Source organism: Taudactylus pleione, unplaced genomic scaffold (genome assembly GCF_031769625.1).
Source record: "Taudactylus pleione unplaced genomic scaffold, aTauple2 ptg000114l, whole genome shotgun sequence".
NCBI classification, from domain to species: domain Eukaryota; kingdom Metazoa; phylum Chordata; class Amphibia; order Anura; family Myobatrachidae; genus Taudactylus; species Taudactylus pleione.
In genome coordinates, this window is record NW_028284516.1 from 937,668 (window position 1) to 953,196 (window position 15,529).

The window sequence follows — 15,529 nt, forward strand, 5'->3', positions numbered from 1 at the left end:
GGTCACGTTGGCCACAGCATTTTGCTCCAGGGCCTCAGCCACCCGTAGCAGACTGGCGTCCATCCTCTGCAGAATCTCCGTATGGAAATCCGATTTGAAATTGAGTTCTGTGAGGAGGCCCACTGCCTGCGAGGGGGCACGCCCTGGACTGGCTTCTGCAGGGTCCTCAGCCGGATGTACTGGTTCCTCCCCTGCAGAGCCAGCAGAAATTCTGCAGCCAAGGCTTCCCTCTGGAGCAGACTCATCCGCCTGTGTCTCTGTTGGAAAAATGAGAAAAGACTCACATTAGAATCTACATATTGGCACAATAGCATTTCAGAGTTGGTGACATCACAATACTTACCTGGGCCAACATGAGGAGCCGCAAAGTCTGGCATGTCCGTATCCATGTTGGACACGCCAAACACCTCCACAGGCTGCACACACCCCTGTGCCAGCTCTTCTAAATCCGTCAACTCCAATGACACAGGGGTGGGACCCCCACCTGTCCCCCTTGCATGCCTAGCCCTGTCCGCGAGTTTTTGCTTTAGGCGATATTTGAAGTCGCCCCATCTGTGGGGAAAAATGGAAGCCATTATCCTTTGGTTTAAAATGGGGTTTGTTTTTAGGGGGGGCAAGGGTTTACTTACCGCCGTTTGACATCCCGGGCTAGACGGACATAATCACCCACCGTATTGACAGCAACGGCTACCTCTTCCCACATTCTCCACTTCTGGCTTAGACTCATATTCCTGTCTGCCTGTGGCAGGATGTCCACACACTTCTGGATCAAAACCTCCATCTCCTTTCTTGTGAAATGTGGCTGCCTTTTTTTTTTGGCCGCTTTGGCCGGAATACTGGGCCCAGCAGCCTCTTCCATGTCATCCTCCTCACCTATTTGTGTAAATTTACAGAATTCACAAAATCACAACTTGCCTCATCTTATGTTTCAAATTAATCGTTGATAGAAAATGCATGAAAGACTTACCGCCTGACTCTTGGGCATTTTTTCCCTGGTCTGTCGCCATGTCTGAGGTCCAAACAAGAAATACACCAGAATTTGAATGTGTTTTCGTGACGTATTTATACATGCGTCCTTATTTTGCGGCCGCATCATTGATTGTGCGGCCCTATGATCCCTCCTTAATTTGTGCGGGAAACGAAACACTATTTATGGCTTGGTGTGTCTCAAGTCGAGGTGGCGTTTTTGGATTGTTGGAGGTTATCTTGGCTGGAGTTTATTGATTGTGTAGAAAGGAGTTGGAGGTTGGAGAATCATTTGTTGGTTAGATTTGCGTTTTTTTTTCTGTTATCTTTGTTGGTTTATATTTTTGGGACCTCGTTTGTTGATTTGGTAAGTTTTGTGAAGTCTAACTTTTGTTCAATTGTTGTTTCATTGTGTTTCGTATATTTTGTAATTTTTGGATACCTAATTTATTCTATTTTAGATTTTGTTTATTTTCGACCCCAAAGACCTTTTGATTTTGCATCTTAGATATTTGCTCTTGGTAAGTCCATTTTTTATCTTGTATTAGCGAACTAATTAGCACATTTTTAGTAGTTACTCTTGTGACTTGTATTAGCGAACTAATTAGCACATTTTTAGTAGTTACTCTTGTGACTTGTATTAGCGAACTAATTAGCACATTTTTAGTAGTTACTCTTGTGACTTGTATTAGCGAACTAATGAGCACATTTTTAGTAGTTACTCTTGTGACTTGTATTAGCGAACTAATTAGCGCATTTTAAACAGCTTAATAATCATTCTAACTTTTTGATGGTTTAGCTTTCGCTTTTTGAGCCAACATTTCGACCCGTTTTGATGTACTGTGTTAAATGTCGCTTTGCGGTTTTGCTAAATGGGTGTTTTGCATATTTGAACTTTGGTCTAGCACAAAATGTATCCACAAAAATGCACAGAGTGAAATGTGTCAAGTAATTTTGTTGTTTATTTTCAGTTTGGACGTATCATGACAATACCCCGGCATGTAAGCAGCAATGGATGGTATCATCAAGCTAAGTTGTTTTAATATAGTTTTGGGGTGGGTCAAAAGCCTTACTTTGAATTTTTGGAATTTCAGGTTGATCTGGGGAGGATTGTTCTGGCCATGCTCCCGGAAGCCGACCAACCTCAATCTCATCCCAGGCGTAGGCATCGTAGGCATGCAAGGCCCCAGATATTTCGAACACGTGTCACCCTTTTTGGAATGCCCGATGATGAGGTTTTAAGACGCTACCGTCTACCTCCCAAAATCATCATAGACACTCTCTCATTAATAGAAAGTGATCTTGAGCGGCAAATTGACAGTCCAACAGCAATACCACCACTGACACAATTTATGGCGGTGTTACATTTCTGTGCCTCAGGATCGTTTCAAACAACGGTGGGAATAGTGGCGGGCATCTCCCAATCCTCCTTTTCCCGGATCCTGAGGGCAGTGATGGAGGCACTTTTCAAGCACCTCCATCATTTTATTCAAATGCCTTTGGATATGGGTGCCCTTAGTGTGGCCAAGGCCAATTTTTACCAAATAGCTGGCTTCCCACACATCATAGGGGTTGTGGATGGTACTCACATACCACTTCAGCCTCCAGCACGGCTGGAGGCAATATTTAGAAACAGGAAACACTATCACTCCCTGAATGTAATGGTGGTATGTGATGCCTCCCTCCAGATCCTGTCCCTGAATGCTAAGTTACCAGGAAGTGCACATGACTCCTTCGTCATCCGGCAATCAGGGATATGGCAGAAATTAACCAACCTACAAGCTGGTGATGCGTGGCTTCTGGGTAAGTGGAGACCTTTAGTACATAACAATGTTAAGCTTCATACACAGTGTTCCTGATGTTGTCTCTTATTTTTCACAGGAGACAGTGGATACCCTTGCATGTCCTGGCTGCTCACTCCTTATTTGGCTCCCACACCAGGCCCACAAAGTGAGTATAATTCCGCACTTACAGCCACCAGGCAAGTGGTGGAGCGCTGTATCGGCCTTTTAAAAGGCCGATTCAGATGCCTCCACCGCTCTGGTGGCGAGCTCATGTATTTGCCGGATATGGTGTCGAAAATTGTGGTCCTGTGTGGGATATTTCACAACATCGCCATAACGAGTGGTGTCCCAATGCAGCCAGAGGATGCCTTACCTGAGGATGGCCCCCCCGAGGTTGGTCGGAGGTCAGTATGTGGGGGGGCCATACGCGATGATGTGGTGGCCAGATTTTTTAGGTAAGTTTGACCCAAACTACAGTGTTTATACCTAATGTGTTTGTGTTTGTTTGCGAACATCTAATTTATTTATTTTTTTTCACCATCTTCTGTTTGTTCACATAATCTTTGCCACTCCAACGATCACTACTTCCTGCTACCCTTACCAAACCTGGATCTGGTGATTTTGTCCATATATTCTGGAACCCATATCGCAACGCCATGTTTGTGGAATCATGTTGGCATGGTCCTTCGTCAACCAGTTCTTGATTGTTTTTTTTAATTAAATATTTTATTTGTATGTGTTGTATTTGAGATTATCACTGTTTTTTTGTTTTGGGACTGACCACTTTGATTTCTCATTTATGTTGTGAATAAATGTTTGGAGAGTGAAATGGTCTTCCTTTTTTTGGACGTTAACAGCAAGTGTAACCAGGTTAACACACCTTACAATTGACTAAGGGGTAATCCAGTACTGACACCAGTTGATGTAAACTGAAATATGTTTGCAGGTTCCCAACCCACACCAAAAGGAAGCCTGTCCAAACCTTTGGATTTTGAAGATTGGCCTAAGCAGCTTGCACACCAACTAGGAACCTGTAAAATGGCGAAATATCTAATTGACACTACACCCAAAAAGGGAAATGACATTGTTACTGTTATGTGTTTCTTGTGGCTGTTTAACATACAAATACAAAATACAATCTAACTTTTAAAAAAGGGAAATCCTTGCAGGAACAGTCTACTTATGTCAAGGAAAACTATTTGTGTTTTAGAAAAAAAGAATGAGCCAGAACGTATATTAGAACTACAAAATGTATTTACAAAACGAAAATAAACAAAAAAAACTACTGGCAAAGGATGCCAGACAGCCGGTCAAGGGCCACAAGAAGGCCAATGACATGTTGGCGCATCTGGCCAACACAATCCTCCACCTCTTGATGACGCCTCTGTTCCTCTGTGGGTGAGAAAAGTGTGTGGATTAATAAAACAATAGGGAATCCACATTAAAAAAACAAAAACACAACGAAATCACTCTTAAACCGAAAAAAGAAAAACCAAAACAAAAAGGGGGTGCTGGCAAAAATACAAGGCCTATGTACAAATTCACACAGGTGTGATATGTGTATGTTGAAATCAGCAGGAAGAGGTAAAGGCAAACTGCTAAATCACCAAAAGTAAACCAAACAAGCACGAATAAAGGCACGACACATGATTACATACAAACAGTTTGTGGTTAAAAAAAAAGAGAAATAAAAACATACCGGGAGCCAAAACGGGAGCTCCGGAAGTCCCTCCATGTTCCTCCTCGGAGGAGCCTTCATTCCCCAAAGAACGGGGAGGGGTAATGATGGACTCCGGGGAGGGGGTAATTGGAAGAGGGGTGGGTGGAGGAGAGGGTGAAGTGGGACGGAGGGGAAGGAGGCCCGACAGTTCCGGGAGAGGGTCTGGGAAGGCTGGGGAGGAGTGGGGTATAGGGGAAATATTTGGGGTGGAGTGTTGGCTGGGGGTTGGGGATAGTGGCCGGGAACGCCGTCTGGCCGGACGGTGACGGCGTAGTCTTGGCTGTCCTCCTAAAATATGTCAAACAAATTGAGGTTAGTTTCTGGGCAAATCCGGGGCCCAAATAAAAAAAAAAAAAACAGCAACAAAAAACATGCAAAAAGGAGTAGAATGAAAAAAACAGAAATAGAGGGAAAACAAGCACACGCAGATATGAGGACAAATAATTAATAGGACAGACAGGAAAACATGCACACGCAGATATGAGGACAAATAATTAATAGGACAGACAGGAAAACATGCACACGCAGATATGAGGACAAATAATTAATAGGACAGACAGGAAAACATGCACACGCAGATATGAGGACAAATAATTAATAGGACAGACAGGAAAACATGCACACGCAGATATGAGGACAAATAATTAATAGGACAGACAGGAAAACATGCACACGCAGATATGAGGACAAATAATTAATAGGACAGACAGGAAAACATGCACACACAGTTTGCCCCACAAACACAAACATGAAAACCACAATACATAACACTTACTTTCAACGATCTGCATGCGAAAGCATGCCAGCAAGCGGGGCGTTCGCCGTTGCAGGTCTGACCACCTGTGCTCAAGCTGCCCGATGTTGCGGCGTGAACCCATCGACCGCAGGCGGGACCGTGCCTCCGCATACGCGGAGCGCTTCTGCCGGTTGGTGATGGGTGGAGGCTGGCTGGTGATCCGCCTATCCATCACCTCCGTAAGCACCAGCAGCTCGCGCCTGGTGAATGCGGAGGCTCTCATGATGGCAATGGAGTTTTTCATACAAAACATTTTTGATAAAGTGTGGCCAAAATTTCTGATTGGCTAATGTATTTTGGAAATTAACAGGAGCAATTTTATTGGTTAGTGTATGAGTCATGTGTTCAACAGGGCCAGAAATCTCTGGAGAGTTATGATAGGCTTGATGCAGTGACATGCGTTTGCAAATTTAAATAAAGAAATGAACCCCGGAAAATATGCGGGGATCCACAGCAATAGAACAATTGTTTAATTGTGGTTCACATGTTTTTTGAACAATAAAAGCGAATGTTCCATCCGTACGTATTCTGCGGGTAAACACAAACACAGACAAGAGTAAAGTTTCTTGCATTGTGTTGAAAAAAAAAAAACAATTAAGCTAATTGATACATTGATTGGCATGATACAATTGAGGGAGGTAGGCAGAATAAAGGAGCAGGTAATCGACATCTGACAAGGCCACTTCCGGTTTCACTTGTGCGTGCGTTCCCTTCAAGCCATTTCGGGGATGTACGCTCGCTATTTCGCACGCTCATTAGTTAGAGGAGGGGTCGCCTGAGTTTAGGGAGGAATTTTAGATGCGAACGAAAATACGAGCGAGCCATTGAATTTAAATATTTTTGTACGTACGCCTAACGTACGTGCGCCCGCTTGCGAGTGGGTCTGAATGAGGGCCTAAATCTCACCTTCAGCTCTTCCATTTCCCCTTGTATAGCACTCTCCTTCTGCACCATGTGTCTTCTCTGTGAGTCAAGTCTAGATTCCATCTCCTGCTTGGTTTCTTCAACTCTACAGATCATTTCAGATCTAGAGACAGAGAATACAAAGAGGTCACAGACAGCTGCGATATTACATGCACAGCCTGGAGATGGATTGTTATGCAGGTGGAGCTTGTGACTTCCATAAGAAATGATGACTTATTCTCATTGATTAGTCAGGCACTACAGTATACCGCAGCGTCGGGCGGTGAGAAGAACAGGGCATACATACATAAAACGGGTACGGAATATATATGCAAACATGAAAGCAAATGGTAAATTAGATAGATTACAACAGCTGGAAAAGGGCACATCTGAGACGGATAAGAGACAAAATAAGAAAATGTAGTTCAGAGCGAAGGTTTGGTCAGTGTGAGGGTGCACTAATGTGAGTGTTATATGTGGGAGCAGGTAAGGCTGTAATAAAGGGGGGAACATTTATGCATTGAAAAGCTGGGAGAGAGTCTGATAGTGTGTGGTAGGGAGTTCCATAGGTGAGTAGCAGCACAGGAGAAGAATTATCGGTGAGTGGAAAAATGGTGATCAAAGCTGAATTGAGGTGCAGGCCAGATGTAAGTCTACAGGTGCATACACACGTAACGATTTTTTCAACGATTTAACGATAACGACGTCGTTATCGTTCAAAAGAATCATTCAGTTTCTGAGTTATAACGATGAACGATAATCGTTCATGCGCGTTCCCGTTTGTAGATTGTAGTTCATCGTCCATTTCTGACTGACCAAATGAACGATTTTCATTAAGGGAAGGAACATTTTTCGTTCATCGTTCAAAAAATCGTTCACTTTTTCAAAGGAAAAACTGAACAAAAATCGTTCACTAACAAAATCGTTACGTGTGCATGCACCTTAAGGGGTTAAGTGGGAGAATATTTAGAGATGAGATATGAAATATATGAAGGGTGGTGGTGTTCAGGCATAGTAAACATTTGTGCACAACAGCTTAATTGTATACTTTTATTACTGTTATTTTTATTATTATCCTTTATCTATATGGCACCATAAAGTGTCTGATGCACTATACAGGGAAACCGTTACACTGACAACACTATCAATGTTAAAAGTAGAGATGTGCGGGTTTGGTTTTATTCGGTGCTTATCGCCAAATAATCGCAAGTTCGGATTTCTCTTACTGGCTATCCAAAACACAGACGGACAGCCGGATAGCCAATATGATGTCGTTTTTGAGATTCGAACATATCTGAGTAAATCTGAGTAAAACTGAGCCGCACATCTCTAATTAAATGTACAAGGGGATAAAGGAAATAGTGAAATCAGATGATTTAGTGCCCTGAGGTGGAGTGGAAGCACGTTCTGGGCCTGACTGAGAGATGGACGCAAAAACGCAGGCGTGTCTTACCGTTTAAACGCAGTTGCATGGGTGTGCATAAATTAGCCCTTGTGATCTCTTACGCAGCATGAGATCTTCTGCGTCTCAGTAGTGCTGGTCAGACCTTCCGCAAGGGCAAGATGGCCGCTCAATGTGTATCAATTTTACCAATTTTTACGCTGGTAAGCGTCGTCGTATGCATATGCGAAGGCAGTGATGGGCGTCCTTATGCCCTGGTAAGCTTTGGAACCATTACCATATTTTCACAGCTGCGTTCTGTGCGAAATCGCAGCTGTGATTGCATTAGCGTCCATCTCTGGATCAGGCCCTCTGTACGCAGGATCGCACGGAACCACCCTGACTTGAGGTAGTGACATAGGAGTGTCGTGGGCGTACTGTATATACTGTATATAAAATGCTCTGTGTACCGCTGCGTATGCGGAAGGGAAGCCTGTTTCAGACAGATCTCTTGCACTTAGCATGGGGCTGGTGCAAATGCCAATACTAATGACGACGGTTGCGGCTGTCAGCATAAAATCAGTAGGCGGCACTGGTTTACACTTGCACATGCATTAGTTGAACGGATACTAGCATTAGCATAATGTAGTAACACAAGCCTCCGCGGCTGCCCACGACTACAGCCCATTTGCTTTTGACTCAGAATCAGCCCCAGTTGCTCTATATTTTGATGAAACAGAGAAATGTATTAAGACAGTGCATACAGTATCTAAGTCTGGTAGCTACGGGAATTTGCGGACACAAGGATCCTGTATATAAGGAGCCTGACATCTCTTCTCTCTTGTCGGTTCCATTTGTTGATTTTGAGCTACTCACACCAAACAGCCTTTTTGATGGTTCTGTCCCTTTGCACTAGTTCACTACTGAAATACATGTATCTTTTGTTCCCTCCCTATGGATTATCACTCTGGGACTTTGTGTTCCTTAAACATTAATTCATTCATATGCTCATTCTGCTTACTTTATCACAACTATACTGATTATTTGAGCTTCCCTTATACATTTAGTTGTGTTTAATAATTTTCACAATAAAATGCATCAATATTAGATGGTATGTAGTCAGTATCCCGGCGTGTGGGATTCCGACGGTCTAAATACCGGCACTAGTATCCTGACTTCCGGCATCCCGAAGGTAAGTATCGCAAGTTAGGGGTTATGGATAGGCACTAAGGGGGGTGGTTTAGGTTTAGGGTCCGGGGAGGGGGAGGTTAGGTTTAGCCACTGGGGGGGACGTTAGGTTTAGGCATCGATGAGGGAGGGTTAGGGTGCAGGGAGGGGGAGGTTAGGTTTAGGCATCGGGGAGGGAGGGTTAGGGTGCAGGGAGGGGGAGGTTAGGTTTAGGCATCGGGGAGGGAGGGTTAGGGTAGGGGTTAGTAGTACTATACTTACCTACCGCTGTCGAGATCTTCACTGTCAGGATGCCACTGTTGATATTCTGACCAGCGGCGTTCCGACTGCCGGGATCTCATACCCAACCCATATAGTGATGTACAGTCAGGTGAGGCAGGATAGCAGAGCCTTTCCTATCATACTTAGGTATTCTCTACATTTTCTTTATAATTTTTATAGTCAAAACTTTGAAGAAAATATTATAAATATCTTCTTTGTATTATTTCCCCCTCCCCCACCCCCCAAATAACAGGATTTTGGTACTTACCGTTAAATCCATTTCTCCGATTCCACAGGGGACACTGGAGCTTCATGACAGTGGGGTATAGACGGTGGGTTGAGTTGAGCCTGGCACTTTAAAAATCTACAAGTGTGACTGGCTCCTCCCCCTCTATGCCCCATCAGCCCCAGTTTTAAAGAACTGAGCCCGAGAGGAGACGGAGAACAGACTGAAGAACAGAGAAGGAGAACAGGAAAAGAAACATCCAACATACTGACAAACTACAAGAACACAGCAGTCTGCAGTGATAAACAGTCACACAATAAAAACAGACCAAACTGCAACAGAACTGAAGCAGAACAAGCAACTGAGAACAGGCAAGAAGCACTGGGTGGGCGTCCAGTGTCCCCTGTGGAATCGGAGAAATGGATTTAACGGTAAGTACCAAAATCCTGTTTCCTTCATCCACTAGGGGACACTGGAGCTTCATGACAGTGGGGACCTCCCAAAGCTACCCTCCTGGGGGGGGAGAGTGCTGAACGCCCTGCAAGACACTGCGACCAAAATTTGAAGCAGAAGCCGCAAAAGTGTCAAATCTGTAGAAACGTACAAAAGTATGAACCGAAGACCACGTAGCTGCTCTACAAAGCTGTGAAGCCGAGACACCTCTACGTACCGCCCAAGAAGTACCCACAGAGCGCGTAGAATGCGCAGAAATGGATACCGGCGGTGGTTGAGCAGAAGCAACATATGCCTGACGAATAGTCAGACGAATCCACCTGGCCAAAGTCTGCTTAGACGCAGGCCAGCCACGCCGATTGGCATTATAAAGGACGAACAGAGCCTCTGATTTTACGTAGTCCCTCAGTACGGGCCACATAAATGCGAAGTGCCCGAACCACATCTAAGGAATGAGAATCCCCGGAAGAGTCCGACAACGTTGGGACTACAATCGGCTGATTCAGATGAAAACCCGAGACCACCTTGGGCAAAAAGGAAGGGCGGGTACGAAGTTCCGCCCGATCTTCGTGAAAAATCAAGTAAGGAGAACGGCAGGACAAGGCTCCAAGTTCAGACACTCGTCTGGCCGAAGCCAGGGCCAATAAAAGGATCATCTTCCAAGTCAAATACTTCAATTCCACATCCTGCAAAGGCTCAAAGGTGGATGACTGAAGAAAAGATAAAACAAGATTCAGGTCCCAAGGAGCCGTGGGTGGCACAAAGGGGGGCTGAATTCTAAGTACCCCTTGAAAAAAGGTCTGAACCTCCGGAATCAGAGCTAGGCGATGCTGGAAAAAAATAGAAAGAGCAGAAATCTGCACTTTAAGCGATCCCAAGCGTAGGCTCGCATCAAGGCCTTTTTGAAGAAAAAGAAGAAGACGCGGTAAATGAAAAGAGGAAGTGGAAGATCCACGACCCTCACACCAGGAGATATAAGCCCTCCAAATGCGATGATAATGCGCTGATGTTACCGGTTTTCTAGCCCTAAGCATGGTAGGAATGACCGACCTAGGAACACCATGGCTTCTTAGTATGGCGGTCTCAATAGCCATGCCGTTAAACGAAGCCGCCGTAAATCTGGGTACACACATGGACCCTGCTGTAGAAGGTCGGATCGTAGCGGAAGAGGCCAAGGTTCGTCTGCCAGAAGGAATAATAGATCGGAGTACCAAACCCGACGAGGCCAATCCGGAGCCACTAGGATGATGGTGGACGACTCTCGTTTGATCCGCTTGAGAATCCGAGGGAGAAGCGGAAACGGTGGGCACAGATACACAAGGCTGTACGGCCAAGGGATCAGTAAAGCATCTGCTCCCACAGCTGCCGGATCCATGGTCCTGGAGCAGTAAAGGGGTAGTTGATGATTTATCCGTGATGCCATCAGGTCTATCTGTGGTTTCCCACATCTGCAGTTGATGAAAGACCTCGGGATGAAGGGACCACTCTCCGGGATGAAGATCCTGACGACTGAGGTAGTCCGCTTCCCAGTTGTCGACTCCCGGAATAAACACTGCGGAAATTACCTCTACGTGTCTTTCTGCCCACAGAAGGATGCGACTGGCTTCTCTCATTGCCAGACGACTGCGGGTTCCTCCTTGGCGATTTATGTATGACACTGCAGTTGCGTTGTCGGATTGTATCCGAACCGGAAGTCCTCGTAACAGAGGAGCAGCCTGTATCAAAGCTCTGTAGACTGCCCGCAGTTCGAGAACATTGATTGGTAAGAGAGATTCCTGCTGCGACCAAAGCCCCTGGAAGTGACTGCCCAGAACCATCCGCGGAGGCTGGCGTCCGTGGTGACCAAGGTCCAATTCCAAATTCCGAAGCGCCGACCCGCTAACAGATGCTCCGTCCGAAGCCACCAGAGCAAGGATATGCGGGTACGGGGAGACAGACGCACCAGCCGATGCATCTGTAGGTGGGACCCGGACCATTGAGACAGAAGATCCAGTTGAAAAATTCTGGAGTGAAATCTGCCGAATTGGATGGCCTCGAAGGAAGCCACCATTTTTCCCAGGAGACGGATGCAAAGATGCACGGACACTTTCCTGGGTCTGAGCACCAAACAAACCAGCTCCTGTATGGCTATGGCCTTGTCCCTTGGCAAGAATACACGAAGCAGAACAGTGTCTAGAATCATTCCTAGGAACTGAAGTCTCTGGGACGGCATCAACTGAGACTTCTGGAAGTTCACAATCCATCCGTGTTGAATGAGAATCTGATGTGTAAGGGACACTTGGTGTAAAAGGACTTCTGCCGTTGGAGCTTTGATGAGTAAATCGTCTAGGTACGGAACTATCGTCACCCCCCGAGAGCGCAAGTGAGATACCATGACGGCCATCACCTTGGTGAATACCCTGGGAGCTGAGAGACCGAATGGCAGGGCCTGAAACTGGTAATGAGCTTCCTTGATGGCAAAGCTGAGGAAAGCCTGGTGAGGAACCCAAATTGGGACATGCAGATAGGCGTCCTTGATATCTATCGACACCAGAAACTCTCCTGCCTCTAGTCCCGCAATGACAGAATGGAGAGACTCCATTTTGAACCTGTGAAATGAAAGATACTGGTTCAAGGATTTCAGATTCAGAGTGGGTCTGACTGACCCATCCGGTTTCGGAACCACAAAAAGGTTTGAGTAAAACCCTTGTTGTCTTTGTGCAGTGGGAACCGCCACCAGAACCTCGGCCAGCAAAAGTTTCTCGATCGCTTGACGCAAAATTAGTTGCTTCAAGGGATCGACGGGCAAACCTGTTGTAAAATAGCGCACAGGAGGAGTGAAAGCGAACTCGATCTTGTATCCCTGAGATACCAGATTCCGAACCCAAGTGTCTGGAGAAGTCCATCTCCAAACCTCCGAGAAACGCTGGAGGCGAGCCCCCACCTTCGGATCTCCGAGATGGGATGGGAGCCCGTCATGCCACAGGCTTGTCTGCTGCCTTGGGATCTGGACGGCGGGCATTAGTCGCTTGACGTCCTCTAGCATGGCCTCCTCGCCCCGCTGAAGACGAAACTCGCGATCGTCCCTGAAATCTTGCAGATGCTCGAAAGGAACGAAAGGAAGGTCCCCTAAACGAGCGACGCGGAGGAGGTGCTGATGAAGGTAGAAAAGTACTCTTACCTCCAGTGGCCAGCGAGATCCACTTGTCCAGCTCTGGACCAAATAAAATATCGCCTGTGAAAGGAAGAGCTTCCACTGCTCTCTTTGACTCAGCATCCGCTTGCCAGGCACGAAGCCAAAGTGCCCGGCGAGCAGAGACCGCCGAAGCAGAAATCCTAGCGCCTACCTGGCCGATATCTCTGGAGGCGTCTCCTAAGTATACTGCAGACTCCTGAATATGTTCTACCAAGGTAATCAGATCTGCCCACGGAGTGTTGGATTTAAGGCTCTCAGTCAATTGTTCCGCCCACTTTTCCACAGCCTTGTTGACCCAAGATCCTACCAAGGCCGGCCGGAGAAGAGCACCTGCAGCCGTATAAATGGATTTCAAAGTGGTTTCTAATCTCCGCTCTGAGGTTTCCTTCAATGTAGTAGCTCCTGGAACCGGTAACGTGGTCTTCTTTGACAACCAAGAAACCGAAGAATCCACAGGTGGCGGGGTCTCCCACCTCTTTCTATTTTCGGCAGGAAACGGGTAAAGAGAGAAAAAACGCTTAGGAATCTGGAATTTACGGTCCGGATTCTGCCAAGTTGCCGTCATCTGTTCTTCCAACTGGAGAGAAACAGGGAATGTGACAGCAATCTTCTGTGACCTGGCAAACAAGGAGTCTTCTAACGATCTGGAGCTTCCGGGCCAGAAATCTTAAGAACTTCCCTCACCGCATTGCCTCAGGTTCTTGTGAGTAAGTCTCTACGTCTGATTCGTCCAGCATCTCCCCTTCCTCCTGAGACGAGTGATCCACTGCCGAGTCCTCATCCGACTGGAGAACCGCTGGAAGAGCCCTCTTCTTAGATGAGAGACCTACCGTAGCTTCAGGAGCTTTAGACGCAGAACCCATAACCTGAGCAAGGCTATTCACCGAGCGGGCTAAATTCTGAGCCCACGCTGGTTCTGTTGCTAGAAAAGAAGGGTGAGATGTGCTAGGTAGATCTCTGGCGGCCTCCCGTTCCCTACGGGAAGTGGCTAATTCAGAAGAAAGATCCGCCATGACCCCAGCCAAACTATTTATGAAGGAGGGAGTGACAGACTGCGTGCTAGCACTCTCTGTTTCACACGTCTCGCACAGGGAAGACCCTTCGGAGCGAGCATGGGTACATTTTTTCCTGCACTTACTGCAGGCAAACAGCTTTTGTGAAGCAGCTTTTTCTGCTCTGGATGTCATCATTTACTCACAGACAGACACCACATACAACTCAGTAGTGCAAAAGGAGTATAGGGAGAAGCAGAATTTCAATAATAATGCTACTCAGGATGCAGACAGTGCAGTATAGGAGGAGCAGAATTTCAATAATAATGCAGCTCAGTAACAGGGGCAGACAGTGCAATATAAGGGAGGAGCAGAAGCAATAAAAAAAACAAAAAAACAGAAGGTAGTGAACTACCTTACTGTAATTACAGACCCCCTGTAGAAGCTCAGTCTTCTCCCCTCCGATCCGCTCTAGCTCTACTGAAGTGCCACTCCCTCTCAGAGCGCGCCAAACGAGTCCAGCAGTGAAGGAGGAAGAGGAGGAGGGCCTATAAGCTCCACCCCCTTCTGTCAATGGCCGCCGCTATTATATGCGCGCGGCATAGACTCTCTCCCTGCATCCCAGCCGCATGCGGGGGCCAGCGGCACGACTGCCGCCAGTGATTAACATGCCGGTACCTTTACACAAGCACCGGCACGCACAGGTAGGACCCTCTGCAGAGCCTACCTAACAGCCAGCACTGGTGTTCTTCCGCAACACCAGAGTGGCACTGACAGCCGCGAGCTGTTAAAAACCCCAGCAAATTATTTTCACCGCTCCTGCTAGTCAGGAGAGGTGTGCATACTCACAGGGCTACTGCGGCCAGAGCGCTGGGCAGTGAGGGGAGAGCGGGGACCCGGACACAAGCCAGTGTTAGCTGTGGCGGGCCCCGCTGAGTCTGATGACTCCTTCACTGCCAAAAGGCAGCCTCCCCTCCATAGGGTGACCGGACACAGGCTGTAGTAGCTGTGTGGTACCCTCTCTGGTGGCTCCCACGATGCAGGCAGACTGTCACAGCTAACAGTCTGCCTGTCCTCTTGCTTGTTTCTTCTTTATAAATTAATATATATAACTTAAGGGCTGGAGACAGCCCCTGTGCACCGGCTCTACTCGGGCACATTCTAAAAACTGGGGCTGATGGGGCATAGAGGGGGAGGAGCCAGTCACACTTGTAGATTTTTAAAGTGCCAGGCTCAACTCAACCCACCGTCTATACCCCACTGTCATGAAGCTCCAGTGTCCCCTAGTGGATGAAGGAGAAAAGTGAATTTGTTTCTATTAGGCCTATTTACTAAAGTAAATTTGCAGCCACTTTATTCTCATGCCCGCTGCACAGGTCTGTGGCTAGAGCTTCCGCCAGGGAGCAGTGGGATGGGGAGTTGTTGGTGAGGGGGGGCACAGGGACTGCTGCACGGGTCCGTGGCTAGAGCTACTGCTAGGGAGGAGTGGGATGGGGAGTTGTTGGTGAGGGGGGGCACAGGGACTGCTGCACGGGTCCGCGGCTATAGCTGCTGCCAGGGAGGAGTGGGATGGGGAGTTGTTGGTGAGGGAGGGCACAGAGACTGCTGCCCGGATCCGCGGCTACAGCTGCTGCTAGGGAGGAGTGGGATGGGGAGTTTTGTCTCACGGGAATAAGAAGCTGCT

At 47.0% G+C, this 15,529-nt stretch overlaps 1 protein-coding gene across 1 annotated transcript in view; it reads right to left on the reverse strand.

The window, feature by feature from the left end:
• Positions 1-15,529, reverse strand: part of LOC148524897 (RING finger protein 151-like) — a 35,219-nt gene that overhangs the window by 7,379 nt on the left and 12,311 nt on the right. The window contains exon 4 of the mRNA XM_088471497.1: positions 6,173-6,293. Coding sequence (XP_088327623.1) covers positions 6,173-6,293 — 121 coding nt within the window. The remainder of the gene's footprint in view (positions 1-6,172; positions 6,294-15,529) is intronic.